This window comes from Peromyscus californicus, unplaced genomic scaffold (genome assembly GCF_007827085.1).
Source record: "Peromyscus californicus insignis strain IS unplaced genomic scaffold, ASM782708v3 Scaffold_12__1_contigs__length_115047231, whole genome shotgun sequence".
Classification (NCBI taxonomy): domain Eukaryota; kingdom Metazoa; phylum Chordata; class Mammalia; order Rodentia; family Cricetidae; genus Peromyscus; species Peromyscus californicus.
The window spans coordinates 57,941,335-57,962,046 of NW_026294413.1; the positions used below are offsets into that span (position 1 = coordinate 57,941,335).

General features: G+C 48.9%; 1 protein-coding gene across 1 annotated transcript in view; it reads right to left on the minus strand.

The window, feature by feature from the left end:
• The window catches only part of Scara5 (scavenger receptor class A member 5), an 89,857-nt gene that overhangs the window by 64,179 nt on the left and 4,966 nt on the right, over positions 1-20,712 (minus strand). Inside the window, exon 3 of the mRNA XM_052732909.1 lies at positions 3,661-3,789. Within this exon, the coding sequence (XP_052588869.1) occupies positions 3,661-3,789 (129 nt within the window). The remainder of the gene's footprint in view (positions 1-3,660; positions 3,790-20,712) is intronic.

The following is a 20,712-nucleotide window of genomic DNA, read 5'->3' on the forward strand; positions in this document are numbered from 1 at the left end:
GTTCTAAAGGGGATTAAGGCTGTTGATGAGGAGACTGAAATACACTGTGATGGAAGTAGATGAGAACAGGGCTAGGGAGGGCAAGTGTAGAGGCTCCAATGGAGCATGAGTGAGATGCTCTTCCTCCACATCTTTTCTCTGTGGTCCATGCACTTGCTACAGGTGGACCACAGATCTGTCTCTCGGCTCTCATTTTAATTACCTCCAAATTCCCACAAGGTACAACAGGATGGTAATTAATGTAATTAATTTTAATGACTTAAGAGTCATAGCCTCCTCAGGAAGAAAGAAAACTAACTCCTCACAGATGCATACCTCTTTCTGCCACAGAGGCAGGAAAATTCTCTCTGCTATCCTCAAAGTCAGGATTCTGTAACACAATGAGCAATGTCCTTGACAGAAGCTACAGACAAGGGGGAATGCCATGGAATTGTTTTAATAAAGATTGATGGCATCACACATGGACCTCCAAATGCGTGACGGAGTTGGAATCTATGGTGCAGATGGCTATGTGCTCTGAGCACACTTCCTTGACTACAGGTTTCAGGGACCAACTTGCTTGAAACCAAAAGACTGAAAAAGTGAACACTCAGCTCAAATGACCCTTGGCCAGATCTCCCCTAGGCAGAGGACTCCACAGCTCTAGCATTTGGGAATGGGGCATTCTTTCTGCATAATTTGCTATGTAACGTAAACTACATTTTGTGTGAGTGTGTGTGTGTGTGTGTGTGTGTGTGTGTGTGTGTGTGTGTGTGAGAGAGAGAGAGAGAGAGAGAGAGAGAGAGAGAGAGACTTTAAACTCACCCTGAGCAGCAACCACACCTCATTACATTTTTATTCCCATGATTGAAGGTGATGGCCATGGTTAACTGTTGCTATTAAGAAAGAATTAAAGCCAGGTATGGTAGCATATGCCTATAAGTCCTGTACTCAAGAGGCTGAGGCAAAGCACTGCCAAGAATTTAAGGCCAGCTTGGGCTGTGTAGTGAATTCCAGTCTAGCCTGGGCTACAACACAGAGAACATGGAGGGTATGGATAGTCAGTTCTGCCTGAGGTGAAGCATTACCAGGGAGAACCCCAGAGGCAGCCAGTCAGGCAAGTTCTGGGTCACCCGAACACCTCCTCCATTTCCCATCTTCGTGGTATTTGCTAAGAAGGTGCATCCCTGGAGGTATTTAGTCAGGTGATCAAAGAGCCCTCTTCCCTGAGACTGGGAAATGCCTCCTTAAGGAACTTTGCTTAGTACCACATTCTCCTTCTGATGTGAGTGGCCACTGCTGCCTGCATTTCTGTGGGCTTCCCTTATACAGCCTCTCCCAGATGCCAACTTGGTTGTCCAAGCAATAACCCAGGGAGCTGACAGAGGCCACAGCCTCCAAGCCAAGAGATTAGTTCCAATCCACTGAAAATTTTCCTCACACCCAGGCAATAATATATTACTTCAAAACTCACAGGCTCAAAGGTGACAGTAATAGCCAAAAGCCCCTGCTCAGGTTTGAACAATTTGAACAGCTAACGAAGCCTGGCAACATATTCACAAGATTGAGAAACCCTCCATCACATCCCACCCTCCATTCTGAAGCTTCCAGGATGTCATCATGAATCCCATCCAACCACCAAGCCAAGAGAGAGAGCCTTTCTGTGTCCTGCTGCACAACATTGCTGCTCAGAGAGTGCTTCTCTGTTCTGAATGGACATCTGTCTTGACAACAGCCACCCTTGGTGGCTTGGTCTCACCTTGGGTCTCAGGTCCACCCTTAGCCAAGTAGAACGTGTCTACCCTTTTCCGTGCAGTAACCCTTCAGACATCAGAAGAGAACTTTGCTTCCCTGCACGTTTCTCTTGAGATGAGATGATATCCCCCTGACCCCACCCTTAGCTTCCAGGATCCTATCCCAGGTTCACTCCTACCCTTTATCCCTCTCCTGGAAACCCCCTTTCGCCACCTAAAAGTTCCTGTTCAGAGCGGTTGTAACACCATGGCTTTCCTGCTGGGCTGAGACACTTTCCAAACATTCCAGAAATTTGTTATGGTCCTGGCAGCCAAAACCACAAAACCCAGATCCCAAGAACATGTTCAAATCATCCCCTGGCTGGCTTGGCCCATGGTAGACCTTGCTGGACACTATCCTTTGGTCGCTGGGATGAATCATGAGCTTCTCTCAGTGTTGCTGTTGGCCACCCCTCAGTGCCGTGCTTGGTGAGACAGGCACCGCCCCGATACCCCGAGTATGGAAACCTGAAGGCGCAGGCAATACCAGCTATCCCATTACAACGCCCAAGTGGCTTGTCCCACTTGATGGGGAGTGAGTCAAGATCAGGGAGGTCCTGGGCATCATTTCAGGATTTCCAGCAAAGGGTCATCTGTAAGGGCTGAACCTCCAGAGTCTTGCCCTCTAGTTAACTCAAGGACCCCACCCTGAGCACTCCAAGTCAGCTCTGCCTGGTCCAAAGCCTCACTCCAAACAACCCCACCCTCTTTGATGCAAAAGCCATTTTCTCGGGGTGCACCACGCCAGCACCGTTCTGTACCCTAGCACAGTGCCCCCTGCATTTCTCCATGATAGGGCTCAAGTCAGCTGACCCTGGGACAGCCTCTAGACTGGAAATCCCTTGAGAGAACCCCCTGGCTCTGGCTTAGCTGTGTCTCGGTCTTAGCAGAGAGCCTGGCACAAGGCAGGTTCTCATGTGATAGGGAGCTCCTTTGGCCTGCTTGTCAAACTGTCCATGTCTCCATGAGAAGGTGGTAAATGAGCAGTCTGTCCTCTGGAGAGAGCCAGGGAGAAACCATCAGAGCCTGGCTTTGCTGTCTCCATCACTGTGGGACGGCCCACGGGAAACAGTGCCAAGCCAACAGGCTGCCAATGGATCGCTCTCTTATCTTTCTGTTTTTCTTCCTTCCTTTATTTCATTCCCCCTTTTCTTTCTTCCTTCTTTCTCTTCTTTCTTTCTCTTCTTTCTTTCTTTGAGACAATATCTCTCTATATAACCTTGGCTGTCCTGGAACTCACTATGTAGATCAGGCTGGCTTTGAACTCACAAAGATTCACCTGGCTCTGCCTCCCAAGTGCTGGGATTAAAGGTGTACCATCCCCCTCTCCAGATCCCTTTCTAAATCTGCCAGCTCTGCCTCACCCTGGCTACAGGATGTCTCTCCCTTCTCCCCCACATCCTACACATCAAAGGCCCATCTCATAAACAAACATGGAGGAAGAAAGAATCATGAGTTGAGATGGAACCAACTCTACCTCCTCATAACTGCAAAGGGAAGTAGGCTTCCCCAACCCTGATTGGCCTCAGCAGCGAAGTGCTGTGTGACTATTTTAATAACACCTCAGGAAAAGAGCCTGCTCAGTACACACCACACCCCAGAGGTCAGGGAGGCTTTGTGTAAGGCCTATGTCCCATGATGATGCCGGGATAGTCAAAAAGCCACCCTGGGAAGCTGGATCTATCCTACTGGCTTCAGAGGTTCCACACCCTCAAACAGCCTCCCCTTCCAGTCCACTCCACACAGAAACAGGCAACACTACCAAAGACGTTGTCTAATCAGGAAGACCAGCCAACATCTTCCTCCATGGTTTCCACAGCAAGCCACGGAGGCTCTGAGTCTTCCTTGCTCATCCCCAAAGTCCTGGACACAAAAAGACTGCTCTTACCTGCTAAGATGAAGATACCCACAAGAATCAGGAAGACCAGAAGATAGAGTCCCAGGACAGCATGCTTCAGTGCTGATAGAGAGCCCAGCTGGGTACAGCAGCCACCCATACGCCGTTTGTGACATGGACCTAGAAGAGGAGACATGGAACAGAAATGATGTTTGAAAACAACCTCAGGAGCTGTTATTCTCTTGAGGTCTCGCCTCTCCCTCTTGCGTATGGATGTTTATGCCCTTCTGCATATCGATAATACAGCCACCTCCATCGGGAAAGTTCCAGGACCATCACAAGCTGCTCAGCTTTGTTCTCCACTCACCCTCTGTGAATAACCTGAACAGGTCTGCATGGTCCCCACAAACCCATCTCCAAGTAACAGAAGCATACTAAGATGGGCTTTCCTGTGTGTTCTTTACCAAGCACCATTATCTCATGCAATCCAGGAGCACGGAGAAAAGTTAAAATAAGAATTGCTAAGCTCACAAGATGCTCAAGGGATGAAAATGCTGTCTGCACATGCCTGGAGAACCGACTTCAATCCCCACAGAGAGAACTGACTCCACAGTTTCCCTCCGACCTCCACAGTGTACTGTGTTATGCACACCCACACATACACATCATGTGTGCACACATGTTTATAATGATTTTTAAAGAATAGGACTTGCAAGTTCCAACATTTGCAGTGGTTAGGAGCAAATGGGAATGAGCACAAGGCTCTGGTAGACTATGGACAGGGGTACCTGCCCTGGAAGAAGTTGAGGGCTATGTAAGACCTAGAATTTTGAGACATGCTAGAACAGTGTTCTTAACCTTCCTAATGCCGTGACCCTTTAATACAGTTCTTTGTGTTGTGGTGACCCCCCAACCATAAAATTGTTTTCATTCCTACTTCATAACTGTGATGTTTTTACTGTTAGGAATCGTAATGTAAATATCTGATACGCAACCCCGTGGGAGTTGTGACCCACAGGTAGAGAACCACTGTGCCAGAGGGAGCTGCACGACTCCTTATCCTTAATGTTGACAACTAATGAGGAGCTAGAAGCAGCGGAGCAGCATACGCAAAACAGGTTGGGAAGCCAAATCTGATCACCAGCTTGCAAATGTGAGCTTTTTAAATGTACCAAAAGCCATAGTAACCTTATCCTGTGCAGTTAGGCCTCTAGCGTCTGCCAGAGATAAAACAGTGACTGTTGTCATGGGCCTTACAGAGGGTGTGTTCACTTCCGTGGGCTCGCATCCCACATCAGTTAACTAAATGCCTGATGCATTGTTTGATTTTCTTGTTGTCGTGACAGAGCACCAGACAGAAGCGATAAGGAAAGAAGATATTGTTTGGTCCAAGCACGTCATCCTCGCACGGTGGCAGTCGTGTGACGTCACACGGCACCCACAGTCAGGAAGCAGAGAGAAATAAATGGTGGTGCTCAGCTGACTTCCTCCTTTTTATTCAGTACCGGGATTCCAGCCCATAGGATGATGCTGCCCATATTCGGGGTAGACCTTCCCTCTTCAGCTAAACTTTTCTGGAAAGACCCCCACGGGTACACCCAGAGGGGTGTTTTTAGGGTGATTCTACAACCTGATGAAGTTGGCAATCAAGATTAACCATTACAGCTGGGTGTGGTGGTGCACACCTCTAATCCCAGCACTCGAGAGGCACGGGAAGGTGGCTCTCTATGAGTTTTTAGGCCAGCCTGGTCTATAAAATGAGTTCCAGGACAGCTAGGGTGGTTACACAGAGAAACCTTGTCTCAGGGAGAAAAAAAAAGATTAACCATTAAACCTGTCAATACAATTACTTGAGAGACTGAAGCAGGAGGATGGCAAATTTAAGATTGTCTAGCCTACATGGTAAGTTCAAGGCCAGCCTGGGTAACTTAGTGAGCCCTTTGCCTCAAAATAAAAATAAAAGGGTGGTTGGTAGTTCTGTGGTGGAGTGCTTGTCTAGCATGTGCTGGGCCCTAGGCCCCATGCTCAGCACAGCAAATAGCAGCTACTGTTAGTTAGTGATAAACCTTGCATTAGGACTCAGTCCTTAAAAGCCCACACAGAGACCAGGAACTTACAAACCTCCCATGTCAATCAAGAGAGGGAAAAAAAAAAGGGACACCTTTCCATCCCATCTCAGGACAGTTTATAATAATCAGTGTAAAGCATTCTTTTCAAAGCACATTGTCTCTATTTCACTCTCCACTTCATGGAGGTGACAGGCCCCTCCAGAGGGACTGTCCTCCACAGTCCAGTGCCACTAACTGGACAGGTACTGAGAAGGAAAGGGTTGGCAAGAGAGGCTGAAGTTGGTGAGGCCCTTGCAATCCCTTGGTAGTTTCACTGACTTTGAGAATCTTCGAAAGCTTGGTTTTCTCTCTTGAGCATCCTTACTAATTCTTGGCCTCTGCTGGTTTTGTTACCATGGGGAAATTGTGGGTGGCAATTGAGGCCTTTGGATCCAAACAGTCCTGGATCCTCAGAGGTGTTTTGACTTGAACAACATTTTCCCATTCATATACTCCATTTTATTGCAAACACTGCCTTTAAAACACTAAGCAGGACGGTTGCACAATCTCACCATAAAACATCAGGCACAACACAAAGCTAGCTGCCAAAGAAATAAAAGTCGATGATCATTCTCCTCAGTCCTTAAATGTTAGCAAATTTTGAGAATCGAGCAGGTTTTCCACTAGCATTTGAACAGAGCACATCTTTTTAATTCACCTGAAACTTTCTTTCTAGAATGTTCCATCTCTTTCCATACTAGGATCCAACTGGCTTTACTCTTGGATATGTAGGCTCTGGGAACACTTCATCTACCTCTTCAGGTGAGAGCCACCAGCTTTCATATTGCCACTTAACAGAGAAAAGCCTGCCCCCTGAAAGAGCCCAGGGCAGTAGGCACACATTGTATACTAGTACACACATGGTAGTTCGCATTTTCACAGTGGGAGTTCCAGCTGTCCTGCTCTGTGTCTCCCATCCCTGAGTCTCAAAAGAGACTAGGAGCAGGAAAATCACAGCCACACACATTGCTAAGTCAAGTCTAACCGTCGCCATTTGTGTGCAGAGTGTCAGCTCGCCACAGTCGCCATTTGTGTGCAGAGAGTCAGCTTGCCACAGTCGCCATGTGTGTGCACAGTGTCAGCTCGCCACAGTCGCCATGTGTGTGCAGAGTGTCAGCTCGCCACAGTCGCCATGTGTGTGCAGAGTGTCAGCTCGCCACAGTCGCCATGTGTGTGCAGAGTGTCAGCTCGCCACAGTCTCCATGTGTGTGCACAGTGTCAGCTCGCCACAGTCGCCATGTGTGTGCAGAGTGTCAGCTCGCCACAGTCACCGTTTGTGTGCACAGTGTCAGCTCGCCACAGGAGGGTGTCGCCTCGCGCATTGCATGGTAGCACTCCATTTTGTTTTTCATGAAAAAAGGAGAAACCCCTTTCCTTTTATCTGCGGCTTCTCCTTAATAGTGAGCACCCTGCCTGGGACAGACCCCTTTGTCAACACACACAAGGAAACTAGACCTTCCTTTGAGATGGTCTGGTTCTTTTAGGAAGTCTTAACTCCTTCCTATACCAAAGAAAACTATTTCCAGTGGAGCACAAGAGGGGCTTCAGACATATTTCCACAAATGGCTGGACAAGCAGAACATGAATACCATGACAAGAGTCTTACAGAATATGACTTTGAGGGAAGGACGAGAAAAGAAGACAGACTAAAACATGGAGGAGCTTTTGTTACTGTTGGTCTGTTTGTGTGAGTGTGTGTGTGTGTGTGTGTGTGTGTGTGTGTGTGTGTGTGTGTGCCAGAGGTCAGCTTTGACTGCCTCAATGCTTTACTTTATTTCATGAGTCCGGTCTCTCACTGAATCTGGAACTCACCCATTTGGCTAGACTGACAGGCCAGTGAGCTGGAGGAGGCTCCCCGTCTGTACTGGACTGCAGATGTGCGCTGTCGAGTCTGGCTTCCGACGTGGATTGAAGGGGATCAAACTCAGGTCCTCTGCCTCTGCAGCAAGCACTTTACTGACTGAGCTGTCTCCCCAGACCACGGAGAAGAGTGCTTTTATTGTTGCTTGGCTTTTTTTTTTCTTTTTGGCTAAGATCAAGTGAGGAGGCATATTTTTTGAGCAAAATCTCTATCTGAAAAAGATGGCAAATTTGGGACTTTCTTTGCATATCTATGACTGTCTCAGAAAACATGTGAGGGAGGTACACACATCTGTTCGTTTCATCCTGTTAGGTCTGGTGGGGGGAATTAACATATTGTAGTAGCTAACTGATAGATTTAGGAGCAGCTACAGAAGTGAAAAGACATACATGAGGAAGAGACATGGCCTGGTCCTTCCTTGTCAACTTCCTGGTTCCTAGACCAGGGCTCAGTACACATCATTCAACACGAGTTTGTTGAACAAAGGCAACCACTGCCCTCCAGTAGCTCCCACAGGGCCAGAAGAAGGCATGTGAAGAGTGACGTGGAGCCTCCAGGGTGAGCACTCTGGCGGAAGAGGAGATCCTGATCTGAGGAAGAAACCACATAGAGGAATCCCATGCCCGTAGGCCTGAAGGACAGGCTTGACTATGGATGGGGCTGATGGCCTCCTCTCCCTCCAGCCTCATGGTGACAGGAGCAGCTGTTGTAGATTCGAAAGCCGAGCCTCTGAGAAAATGTTCTTCCCAAAGTGAGAACAGTTCTGAAGCGAGTCCTGGTGAAGCTGCTAGTTATTAAATGTTGTTGTTGTTGTTGTTGTTTGCAGCCGAAGGGACACTGGCGACCAGAGTGATGGAGAAAATGATGAATGACGAAAGAAAGAAAGAAAGAAAGAAAGAAAGAAAGAAAGAAAGAAAGAAAGAAAGAAAGAAAGAAAAAAAAAAAAAAAAAAACCTTCCAAGCTAACAGTTCTCAACCTGTGGGTCATGACCCCCTGGGGGGTGTCAAATGACCCTTTTTCATGGGTCACCTAACACACCGGAAAGCACAATATTTATGTTGTGATTCATAACAGTAGCAAAACTACAGTTAGGAAGTAACAACTAAAAATTTTTATGGTTGGGGTCACCACAACATGGCCATTAAGAAGGTTGAAAACCACTTGAATCCAAGCTCTAAGAGGATTATGGGAAAGTTTTTCCCTCTGACTATGGCCTCTGGAAGAGACAGCAGCATTTTGGAGACCAGGAAGTGGCCCAAGAGGTCAGCAGAGGGCAAGGCCAACAGCTGTGAGCGAGCTGAAAACTAAACCCACATAAAGTGACTTAAAGAAAGAGCTCAGTGTGCCAGCATAGGAAATGGTGATCTAGGCTCAGTATGCCAACACAGGAGACAGTGATCTAGGCTCAGTATGCCAACGTAGGAGACAATGATCTAGTTGAGGAGCAGGTGGCTGCTGCTGACCGCTGGAGTGTCCCCATCCTTAAACATCTGCATCTCCATGCTCCCTGTACTATTTGCCTATGGCTGGGCACCCCAGGGTCTTACATTCTTGACAGCATCCCACTGTTGAAGTTAAATTTATTTAGGGAGAAAGCTGCATCATCATCACAAGTAGAGAGTGAATATCTTCCTAGTAGCTAAATAAATACCCCACTATTAAAATGACAAACACGCACTTGTGTGTGACTCAGTCACTTTTAGTGCTGCTGTGTTGAACATAGTCACCTTCTGGGAAACACTAACTTTGATGACTATAAGAAAATCACAATGTTCTTTAGGTGCTCAAGATTAAGAATGCTCTAGAAGGGACTAGGAAGGATAGCTCCATCAGGAAAGTGCTTGTCTTTCAAGCATGGGGACCTGAGTTTGATTCCCAGAACATGAACGCACCACCGCCCCCCAACACACACACACACACACACACACACACACACACACACACACACACACACACGAATTCTGGAAGGTAGTGCACTGAGGATTACTAAGCACATCAAGAGAACTATACTAGAACCTCAAACACATCTTTCTAGCACTACCCTCATTCTGTGTAACTGTCAGCATGCACTGCTGTCCACCACACACACCCAGTAGGGCTTCAGGGACAAGACTTCAGGGACAATCACCCTCTTGTTTCTGGGAGCAGCAGGTCCTGGTGAGGTTCTCTTTAGGAGTGGACACATGTGAGCACATTTATTTTTGCTGGAAAGGTCATCTCTTACATTTGCCTCATACAAATAAATAACTGGCAAGTTCTACTTGGCTACAAAACGTACCTTAGAGCAAAATTTTGTTCTGGAAGGGCAAACGAAGGCTCAGCGCCCCTCACATACCCAGGATTTCTGAACACCACTCGGTGCCCACATAAGCAAATCCTTGGAACTGAATCCGTTTTCTTCAACCTTCTGTAGGCTGAGATCCACCCTGGACAGTCTCATTCTGATCCAGTGATGAGATCACAGATCCGGGGCACAGAAGTCTATGGTTCCAGAGTAAAACACTCGTCATATCAAGAGAGAATGTGAAGACACATTCTTGGACAGAAAACGAACTGTCTATTGTAAGAATTCAGTTTATGAGGGGGAAAACATTTGATTTCTTTTTTGATAGGACATATTCAAAACAAGCTTGTCTTAAAGTATTTTATTATTCCCAGGGGTTAGAAGTGTGGAGTGCTCTCAATAATGGGAGCAAGAGCAGGCCCAAAGAGTATCAGGCAGTCCAGCCTCCCAGCCCTGCCACGAGGGCAGGCATGGGTGTGGGGCTCTGTGCCGGGAGATTTAAAGCCTGTCTCTCACGTAAGAGCTGGGAGACATGTGAAAGCATTCCAAACTGTCCCTCATCAATATACTCTTCCCCTGAAAACAGAACTTTCAATTTCTCCAAATATAATGTTTCAATTTTTTAGTTATAATTTTAGACCCTTTTGGGAGTTATCTGCTTAGATTTATTTTTCTCTCCGTCTACAAGCACACTTGCAAGTTAAGTCTTTTAAATCAGTTGTTGTTTTTCTTTATCTCCAAAGTAACTGGGTGGGAACAACAGCACGCAGGGGATGGAATGATTCCGAACCTACCAACTTGAATTTAACAATCACGACAGTCATGTTCTTTGGGTCTCTTTGGTATTGGTTCCAGGCCCATAAACAGCAGGTGGGGCCCGTTTTATTGCTGGGAGGAACCCCAGTGCTCAGCTCATCCAAGGATCTCCATTCAACCTGCCCAAGTCTGACTTCATTAGGAGAAGCTTCATTCTCACACTGGTTACTCATTGCTCACGCTGTTTTCATTGTACAATGTGCATGATGAGAGGCAGCCCCAAATGACCTCTGTCTCTGATGCGGCTGCAACTTTGTGCCTTGAGGAGGTGGGGGGAGGGGAGGTAGGGGGAGGGGAGGGGGGGCGGGGGGCGGGGGGGGGGGGGAGGAACCTCCATTAGGCTTTGTTCATAAAAGTGAAGAGGACACATAAGTGGCAGAGACAAAGTCAAGGAAAGCCTCTGGCCTGAAGTGACAGTGGGTTATGCAGTAAGTCTTCCGAGGACCCGGGAAGGTCCTAAACATCTTTGATACAGTGATGCATACAGCGGTCTTCATTGTACATACTAGAGAAATCTCCCCAAACCCTTGAAACCTCAAGAGTGAACAGAAGGCCTTTTGTACATCAGTAAGATAGTTAGGGGCAACTATGTAGCTTTAAAATAAGCCTGGCCACCAAAAAGATCAAGGTACACAGGGAAGGACCAATGTGCAGCCCACCCCTAAACCACTAAGAAGGGGAAAGGGATGAAGGTTGATCACCAATAGCCAGTGATTACTCAATCATACTAGCTAATACAGTCTCCCTTAAATTCCCAAAATATTGGGTTCTGAGAGCTTCCAGATAGCTGAATTTGTGGACGATGCTGGAAGTGGTGTGTCCCAGGAGGTTATGGGGGTTCTGCACCCCTCTTTTCTACCCTATCCTGCGTAATGCTTCCATGTGACTGTCGAGCACTGTCCTCGGTAACACCCATTGTAATAAACGGGGACACGCAATTAAAGTGTTTTCCTGAGCTCTGAGCCACTGTAGCAAATTAGGCTGGAAGAAGGGCTCATGGGAATTCTGGTTTATAGCCAGGGTTAGAATCATACGCCACGATCTAGGGCCCATGAATGGGCTCTCTAGTGGGTCAGTGTTGTGGTGGGCCTTCCCTCCGTGGAATCTGATGCTGTCTGCCAGAAGATGCTGTCAGAACTGAAGTGAATTGGAAGACAGCTAGTTGGTGTCCAGGTACTGCAGAGCTGGTGGAGAGGACACCCCCGCCCCCCTCCACTTTTTGATCCCCCCCTCCTGCTGATGGGGGAGCTGATGATGGGCTGAGCTAGAGTATTCTGTGTTGATTGTTGAGTGGGAGGGTGGGAAAAGAAAAGCCACCACCACCACTTGGTCTGGTTTTCCTATAAGCACAGCCAACTGGGCTATAGTGATCAGCAAGCATGGTGACCCGGCTTGTCCCCAGGCCTTGTTTAGTCCTTGGGGAAGATGGACCAGAAGAGGAGGTGCAAGGGGAGGGGTGGATGTACAAGTGATCACCCCCGTCATCCCAGGAGTCTGAACCTTTTACATCCATTTTTAAGAAAAGGAGAGAAGAAGATTAAAATGGAGGCGGGGTAGCCTGAGCTAATTCCATGACCACTTCATGGGACTCTGGGACAGTTCCTCCTAATACTTCCAGATTATCTCATAATTCTGTCCATTCCCCATAAAGTTTCTGTGTCCCAAGCCCTATTATCTGTTCCCAAGGTTACTCTGGATAAAGATTCTTTGAAAAGAATGGATGACTTGTGCTCATTTCCCACTGATGCAAGAACAGCCTGCTGGCTGCTGTGTGTCTGCTTTGAGAGCCAAGGCTCAGAGATGGAAGAGAGTCCAGGGGTGGAGAAGAGCAGACAAGGTAGTCAGCTAGCCACTAAGATCCAAGTGGAATGGAGAGGGCCATGGAGTACTATACAAAGAATGAGTGGCTTGTGGAGCCTGGTGGGAGGTACCACTAATTTTGGAATCATATTATCTCAGGTTTACTTGAAAATATGTACATAATATATGTTTACACATACATATGTGTATATATATTGAATATATTGAATGAAGTTATGCCACTTGTGGTGATAATGCTCTACCACATAATATATGTTTACACATACATATGTGTATATATATTGAATATACTGAATGAAGTTATGCCACTTGTGGTGATAATGCTCTACCCAAGAGCCATAGACTAGCTAACAAAATTCCCAGTGTCTGGCATGGGAAACCTCCTTTCAAGTTGTTGGTCAGGGGAGTCAAAGAGACTCCCAGAACAATCTAGGCGCTTACCCTTGTTTGTCTCCCAGAACTTGAAGGTTAGACCCCATTGCTGAAGACGCCATGTACATTTGACACAAGACTCAAAGGAATAGAGGTGGAACTGACCTGGAAGCCACCTCCCTGAGGGGTAGCTGAAAACTCTACACAAGCTGCCAGGAAAGGAAACCAGTCAATAGTCGTACCCAGCTGTGGAGACTACAGACCACCCCAATGACTAGCGAGATAGCCCCAAGGGTGTAGTAGTGAGGGCAACTATGTCTTGAGGGCAACCAATGGCTGTCTAAATTGGACCTTAGGCAAATTCAACAGGAGAGAATTGCTGTCTGGTACATTAAACCTAGTCAGCTACCGACTACCCGTGGCTGGTGAAGCCGTCGATCCTAAAAGAGGACTTAGTATGTCACCTCCCCAAGCCAGCACAGCTCCTAACAGCATCCTAAATACTTCTCCTTATGCTCGCAGTAAATGAGCTCTTGCTTCTTTTTGCAGCAGATGGAAACCATTACAGAAATCCATGGCCAATCAAAATGAAGTGGGCAACTGACCGTGGGGTGCCCAGCCCCAAGTGATCCCTCTACAGTACACCTCCTACACACACGGCTTTGAGAACACCACAGAAGAGAAGACAGAAAGACTTCAAGAGTCAGAGTGGAGAAGCTACACCCATAAAAATCTCATAAATTTGGTCACGTAAACAGGGCTGGTCCAATGACAATGTGGGTGGGGGTCAGTCTCACAAGGCCCTACCACTCGATGGAGAGCTGTGGCGATCAATGGAGGCTGAGAGAAGATCAGCTTCTGCTAGAACAAGTGCCCTGTTGAGTAATCAGGTTAGTGGTCAGCCCTAAACAAATGGGACGAGGTGGAGGGGAGAGATGGGGGGGGGATGTAAACACAGTACTCACGAATGAAATTCTAAAAAATAAAATTTAACTTAAAAAAAAATAAATGAAAGGCAATGCCCTTGTCTTAAAAGGATACTGCAAATATGGGGCGGGGGGGGGGGGCGGTGGCGGGGGGCGGGGGGTAATGCTGTCACAGGGTGGGAGGTATACTGTCTAAACATACAGGGTCTCAAAAGCACTGGCCTAGGATTCTGCCTAAATGCAGGCCAAAAGATCCTCTTCTTGGGCTGGGGAGATGGCTCAGTCAGAAAAGGGCTTGATCTGCAAACGTAAGGACCTGAGTTCACCCTAGAACCTGTGGAAACAGCTGGAATAGTGGTACATGCCTGTAATCCCGGGACAAGGGGAAGGAAGTCAAATAGACCCCTTGGACTTACTGCCCAGTTATCCTAGCCTGCCTGGTGAGTTTCAGGTCAGTGAGACAAACAAGGTACATGATGCCTGAGAAACAACACCAAAGATTGACCTGTGACGCAGACACACAAGCATGCATATACATACACATGCATGCACATGCACACACATACATACACATGTATGCACACACATACACACCCCAAAACAAACAAAAAAATCCCAGAAGGTCACCAGCTTGTAGAATAGCCCCAAATGCCAGTAAAGATCCCAAGTTCCTCTCCTGTCCCCTGTCAGATGCCTGAGCTGAAGATGTTTACAAGGTGAACGTGGAGGACTCAGCCAGGTCTACATCTGTATCATCATCATTTCCAGACCTGTAACACATCTCCCCCCCTGGTGTGATGGGTGAGCTGACTTCTTTGGGCAGAGAAAATCAAGTTTAATGTCCCTGACTTCTCTCCCTCAGTTCCGCAGGCAGCTGCAGACACACGGTGGAAGGGTCCCACGGGTGTCTGCTTTGGAAGACTGGAAGGTTGGGCCATTTGAATGCTTGATGTGTCCCTGAACGCTGCAGCTGGACCACCTCGACCCCAAAACAGAGCAGGGTGTGCCGCAGAAGGTAGAGCAGCATGTCTAAGCAAAGAATAAACACATTTAATGCTGGGTTTGTCTGTGGTGTTGTGTTTAGCCTTTCCCTCCTCCTCTTCCTCCTCCTCCTCCTCAGGACCTTTCTGTCTTTCCCTTTCCCCACCTCCCCAAGGGTTTCAAGGTCTCTCAAACAGGTAAAGGGACAATGGGACCGAGTGTCTAGTGCTTTACATGGTTCTGTCACGTGATCCTCCTCTGGTCCTGGGAGGACAATGACATTACTGTCATTTAAGGATGAGGACTCTGAGCAAAGCCCCCCCCCCAGGGCAAAAGATGGCCCTCTCTTACACACAGGCTTCTGGTTTTAAAAAGGTAGTCTATGCCAACGGGTGACACGGATATGAGACACTCACCAGGGACAGAACAGGGTCCCGGAGCTGCCACCACCCTTGGGTCTGAGGATGTCTCAGGGATGAGACAGAGTAGCTGGAACTTGGAAAGAAAAAGCTCTCCTAAAGAGGACCCCCAGCCTGAGGTAGCCCTGCAGAGCCCCCACATCTTCTCTACTCCCATCTCCTGCCAGGGTCCCCCAGTACCTGAACCCAAGGAGACATGAGGCAGGGTACAGAACAGGTTCAGAACAGTGGCAAGTGGGACCAGGGTGGGTACACAGAGGCTTCCGCGCCTAGCCTGAGGTCTGCGCCCAAGCTCACAATGGTTGTGTGTGGCCTATGATCTGAAAAACTGCAATGCTGGCCTCTTTCCCCCTCTCCAAGCCTCTTTGGGGAGATGACCCCTTGGGTCACCAGGCCACCAGCACCCCTGATGCTCACACCTCCTCTACCAGCACTTGGCTCTCTGCTCTTACTTAACAGGAACATGTCCCTTGGTGTCACAGTACTGAATGAGTTAATGCCCCTAGTCTGCTCTAACCTATAAAGGGTGGTCACCCTCAATGAGGTCATAGCCAGACCCCTGTGCAGCCAACCACCCAGCCGCCCTCAGCTACACCAAATGAAGCAGTGATGCTTGCTGGATGGAAGGTAGATGCAGCAGGTCCCCTGGGAGAATACTTGAATTTTATTGGGGGAAGGAACGTGGGACCAGAGAGTCCAGGCTGCAGGCATCCTGCCACCACCAGAAGCACATGTAACTCATTACCTCCCCTGGCTTCCCGTGGGCAGCCATGGATGACGCCACACGTGCGCTGGGGAGGGCTGAGTCCACGAGAGAGTAGGACTATGTTTTTCTGACACTAACACCTCTCTCGGGGCCTCACAAACCGCTTCAGAGGAGGCAGGCCCAGCCAGGCGCCTTCCATTCCCAGGCCACCTGTGAGTCCTAGATCCCACCTAGAGAGGTCCCCAGTTGGCTGAACAGGCAGGGGAAACAAAGGCTGGAGGGGGGAGGTTGAAGTAAGGCTGAGGCAAGGGATGAGAAGGAGCATGGGAGGGAAGAAAGGAAGAGGAAGCAGGCCTGGCTGCCCCCGCTTTGAGTTTCTGTTTGGAGGGCTGAGTGAGACCACACGGCAGAAGGGGCCTTTGGGGGCTTTTCTGGGACAGTTCTTCTAAGCATTCCTGCTGCTAAATCTATTATGCAATTGCCTAGCAGGTTCTAGTTCCTGCCCTTAGCCTCCAGGTCTACAGTGGGCTCCAGGGAGGCTGCTGAGAGATAAGACATAGAAAGGAAGACGGAACCTCAGAGGTACAGAGGACCGGAACTACCAAGGCCACCATGGAAGGTGGACAGCTCCACAGATGTAAGGATGAGATGGCGCCCGTGTTTGAAAGGTGGGGGGGAGCTTTCATGGAGGGGACCAGTGACGAGCCACAGTCCTTCCACTTCCCTTCCCACCTGTGAAGTAAAAATCAAAAGGAATGAAGGCAGGGAGGAGAGGAGAGGGCAGAAGCTAGAAGCAAGCAGAGAGGAAGAGGGAAGGGAGGGGAAGAAACAGAAGAGGCGGGAAGGAAGGGGGCAACAGTCGTAAGTAATAAACGCAGCAAGGTGGCATGGGAGATGCTGTTGGGGAAATGTCCCTTCCTTTGTGCTGAGGACACTCCCTGGACAAGGGACCTCCCCCCCCCCCCCAATCCAGCACACAGCATGAGGCTGTGACCCTCAGACCTGGTGCTGCTTCCATGCTCTGGAGTTCTGACCTGATCCTGCAAAACAGGAATCCTCCACCCTACAGCCTGTACAAGAACCGCTGGCTGGTTTGATGAGACAGGTGCCTGTGGCTTTGTCCTTTGTCCCTGATGCTCCAGTGAGAAGGGTAGGGGGCAGCGATCAAGGAAGGGGCAATACCAGTGCAGCCGCACATGCTGCCTGGCTGTGTGAGCATTGTCTGTCCATGAACTCCTGCCTAGGACTCTACTGAGTGAGCCCAACACAAGCCAGTGGCAGACCCGGGCCACATCCCTGAAGGTAGCCTCGCCAAGTAAAAGGCAGATTCTGTGTTTTAATTCTCACCCACCTCCCAGCCAATTTCTCTATCAGTTCAGAATCCAGAGATAAGGATCAGTCACTAGGATCATCAGTCCGCTTTTCAATTCCTTTCCCAGGAAGGAACCCTGAATTACGGATAGGGAGACCCTGAGTCAGGCTTCAGTCCACTACTACCTGAGTGGCCTTGGGTGAGTCATGTGCTGTCACTGAGATCTCCTGAGTGTCCAAGTGTCTGGAGAACCCAGAGAAGAGCCTGTCACTTTCCCTGGCTTCAAGTCACACACACACACACACACACACACACACACACACACACACACACACACACCACCCAGAGAAGAGCACAGTTGGCTGGAATGCATGATATTTTATGCAATAATTGGTTATGGGTTTGTGTCCCCCAAAAGTCTCAGGTGTTGCAAACTTGGTCCCCAGACACTGGATCTAATCCTGAGGGCCCTCACGTATTTGGTGGGTTGGCACAATGATGGGCTCATAATTTGATGACATCATTTGTAGGTGATGGAAACTTCCAGAACTTGGGTCTGCTTGGAGGAAATAGGTCATTGGAGTCTTGCCCTCGGGGGCTGTAACTTGCCCTGGACTTAGTCTCTGCTTCCTGGCCACCATGGGGTCAAAAGGTGGCCTCTGCTACCTACACTCCCACAGTCATGGTGCTCTGCCTCACCTCAGGCCCAAACAATGGATCCAGTCAACTGTAGGCTAAAATCTCTCAAACGGTGAACCCAAATGAACCCTCCCTCCTGTGAGCTGCGTCTGTCGGGTGTTTTATAACAGTGGCTGGACACCAATAATACAAGCTCTGAGACCCAAGCAGGGCTGTGCCTGGGGAAGTGGTCCGTGGGACTTGAGATGGTGGATGGGGCACAGGTTGGTGAAGAGTGTGGGGTGGGAAGGCTGTGGCTGCCTCAGGAAGCATGTAAGAACAAGAGGGTACAGACAGAACCCATGGACTCTCGTTGGGAGTGGTGGGGCAAGGAGGCCAAGACAGAACCCAAAAAGGATGCAGCCAGGGCCAGACCTCTGTCCAACATGTGTATTTACACCCATGGTTCTCATTTACTTTATATATATATTTTTTTTTCTGGACAAGGTTTCTCTGAGTAACTCTGGATGTCCTGGAACTCACTCTGTAGATCAGGCTGGCCTCAAACTCGGAGATCTGCCTGGCTCTGCCTCCCTTCCAAATGTTATTTTTTTAAATAATATATTATTCTTATTTTATGTGCATTGATGTTTTGCTCACATACACTCCTGTGTGAGGGTATCAGATCCCCTGCAACTGGAGTTACAGACACTTGTGAGCTGTCATAGGGGTACTGAGAATTGAACCCAGGTCCTCTGAAGAGTAGCCAGTGCTCTTAACCACTGAGCCATCTCTCCAGCCCCCACCCACAGCTCTTAAAGTCCCACCTGCAGTAAAATCTGAGTCACACCTGAACAGCTGGGCTGTGCTTTGAGTACCTTGCTCCACACCAGGACCCAAGGGCTAGCCTCCAACATGAGGAAACACAGCCCCCCTCCCTCTCTCCACCCACCCTACATTTTAGGAGGCAGCCCTAGAAGGGGCTTGGAGTTCATCCAACACTTCTCAGTTTTAATCTCCTGAAGGCCTCTGGGTCGGACCTGGCCCAGGCTCCCCGCTCTTCGCCAGCTCCTTCCAGTTTCTTCTTCCCTCTCTTGGCCTCACGCCCCTTGTTCCTCTGTTTTACTCTCCAGAGAGGAAGATCAAAAAAGTATCCGGATCCTTCCAAAACAGATCCAATCTGGCTCAAGTCTCCCCATTTCTGTGTCCCCTCCCAGAACCTACCAGCCAGGGACAAAGAGTAAAGGAATGTAGAAAACTCAGAAGCAGGGCACAAAGGCTTTTGCTTGGCTGCTTTTAGATTCCAAGGCCCTTGTGCTCCTGTCCTTAGTTAGTTAGCTCTTCCGTGAATAGCTGAGAGTGCTGGGCCTGCACGGGGCCTGGGAGGCATCAGGGAACAAAGCAGCCCTCCTACTTTGGAAGAGATGCCAGGCCTCCTCCAGCCCACGTGCTGCTTACCATGTGAGCAGAGAAGAAACAGTATAATAACTGTGCAAAACGTGTGTGAAGAGAGAAAAGGTTGTGGAAGCAAGGAAAATGAAAGGTGGAAAACAGAGGTGGGCGGGTAGCAGGACAGGAGGCAAGAAGAGCAAAACCCAGAGTTCCCGAGGCCTGACTCAAGGGGCAGTGACCTTTGGTGACTCCCTCCGCCTACCCTCAACCCCAGTCCTATCTGGCCAAACCTGGCCTCTCTACTAATGTGCCAATGAGAACAAAACCAAGTCAAGAGCATGGGCCAGCATCACCCTTGCTGATATCTTGAGTAAAGCAACACACACACACACACACACACACACACACACACACACACACACACACACACACGCACATATGCACTCATACACACACACTCACTCACCTTCAGGGTGGGGTTCCCAGTGTTCTCCCTAGCCTTCCCCAAGGAAGATGCTCTCTCCAGAGCACATACAGACACTGACTGAGGATAAAATGTGGCTTCTGCCACCATACCGTATCTGCCATGACACCCTCAAACTGTGAGTCAAAATAAGCTCTTCCTTCCTTAAGCTGCTTTTGATGGACATTTTGCCACAGCAGAGGAAAAGTGGTACAGTCGTTCTTTAGCCCTTTTCCAGAAGCCAGTTCTGTGCTTGACATCAAAATCCACACTGAGGGGACTGCTCTCAAGCCTGCTCTTTCTCCCACCAGCAACTGTGAGCTGTTTGAAGGCAGGCGCTGGTCCAGTTTCCCTCCAGAGCACCCCTGACATCCAGCACACAGACTAGAACCCTGAGGAAGAGCAAACTGCTAAATGTCCCCAAGGCTGGGCTGAGGAACCCTCACTCAGAAGCTCAGCTCTCCTTGTCTGTCACCCCTGCTGGGGCTGTCCCCTCCCTCCTCTCCCAGACACGTCTTCCTTCCCTACATCTGCTCCTATGAGGAGAAAGACAAGAACCATCGCTCCTGAGAGACAATTGACAGGGTGTCGTGTCCCAAAACACAGACCACAGCATGGACAAGGGGCTGTCTCTAGGTAGCCAGCCTGAAGTCTTTCCAAAACAACCCTCTCAGAAGTGGGACAGTGTTCCCCTCTTCCACACAAGCCCCGTGAAGAGGGTTTGTGCATGAAGCAAGCTTTATTAGGTACCTACTCAACGACAGTACAGACATTTATTAAGTGCCTGCTTGCTGGTGCACAGGGATCTGGTGCTGGGAAAGCGTCCTGGTTCCTCTGACTCCAGTCTGAGGAACAAGGCAATTCCGTGCTGGCACCTCTCTGAGGGGCTGGTGAGTTATAGAATCTTCAGTGTGCTGTTCTCAGTCTCAACAAGCCCATCCATAAAACGGGTCCTCACCTTGCTGATAACATAGGCTTATTAAGATGAACGACAGAAAACGCAGAGAAAAGACCTCCAAAGAC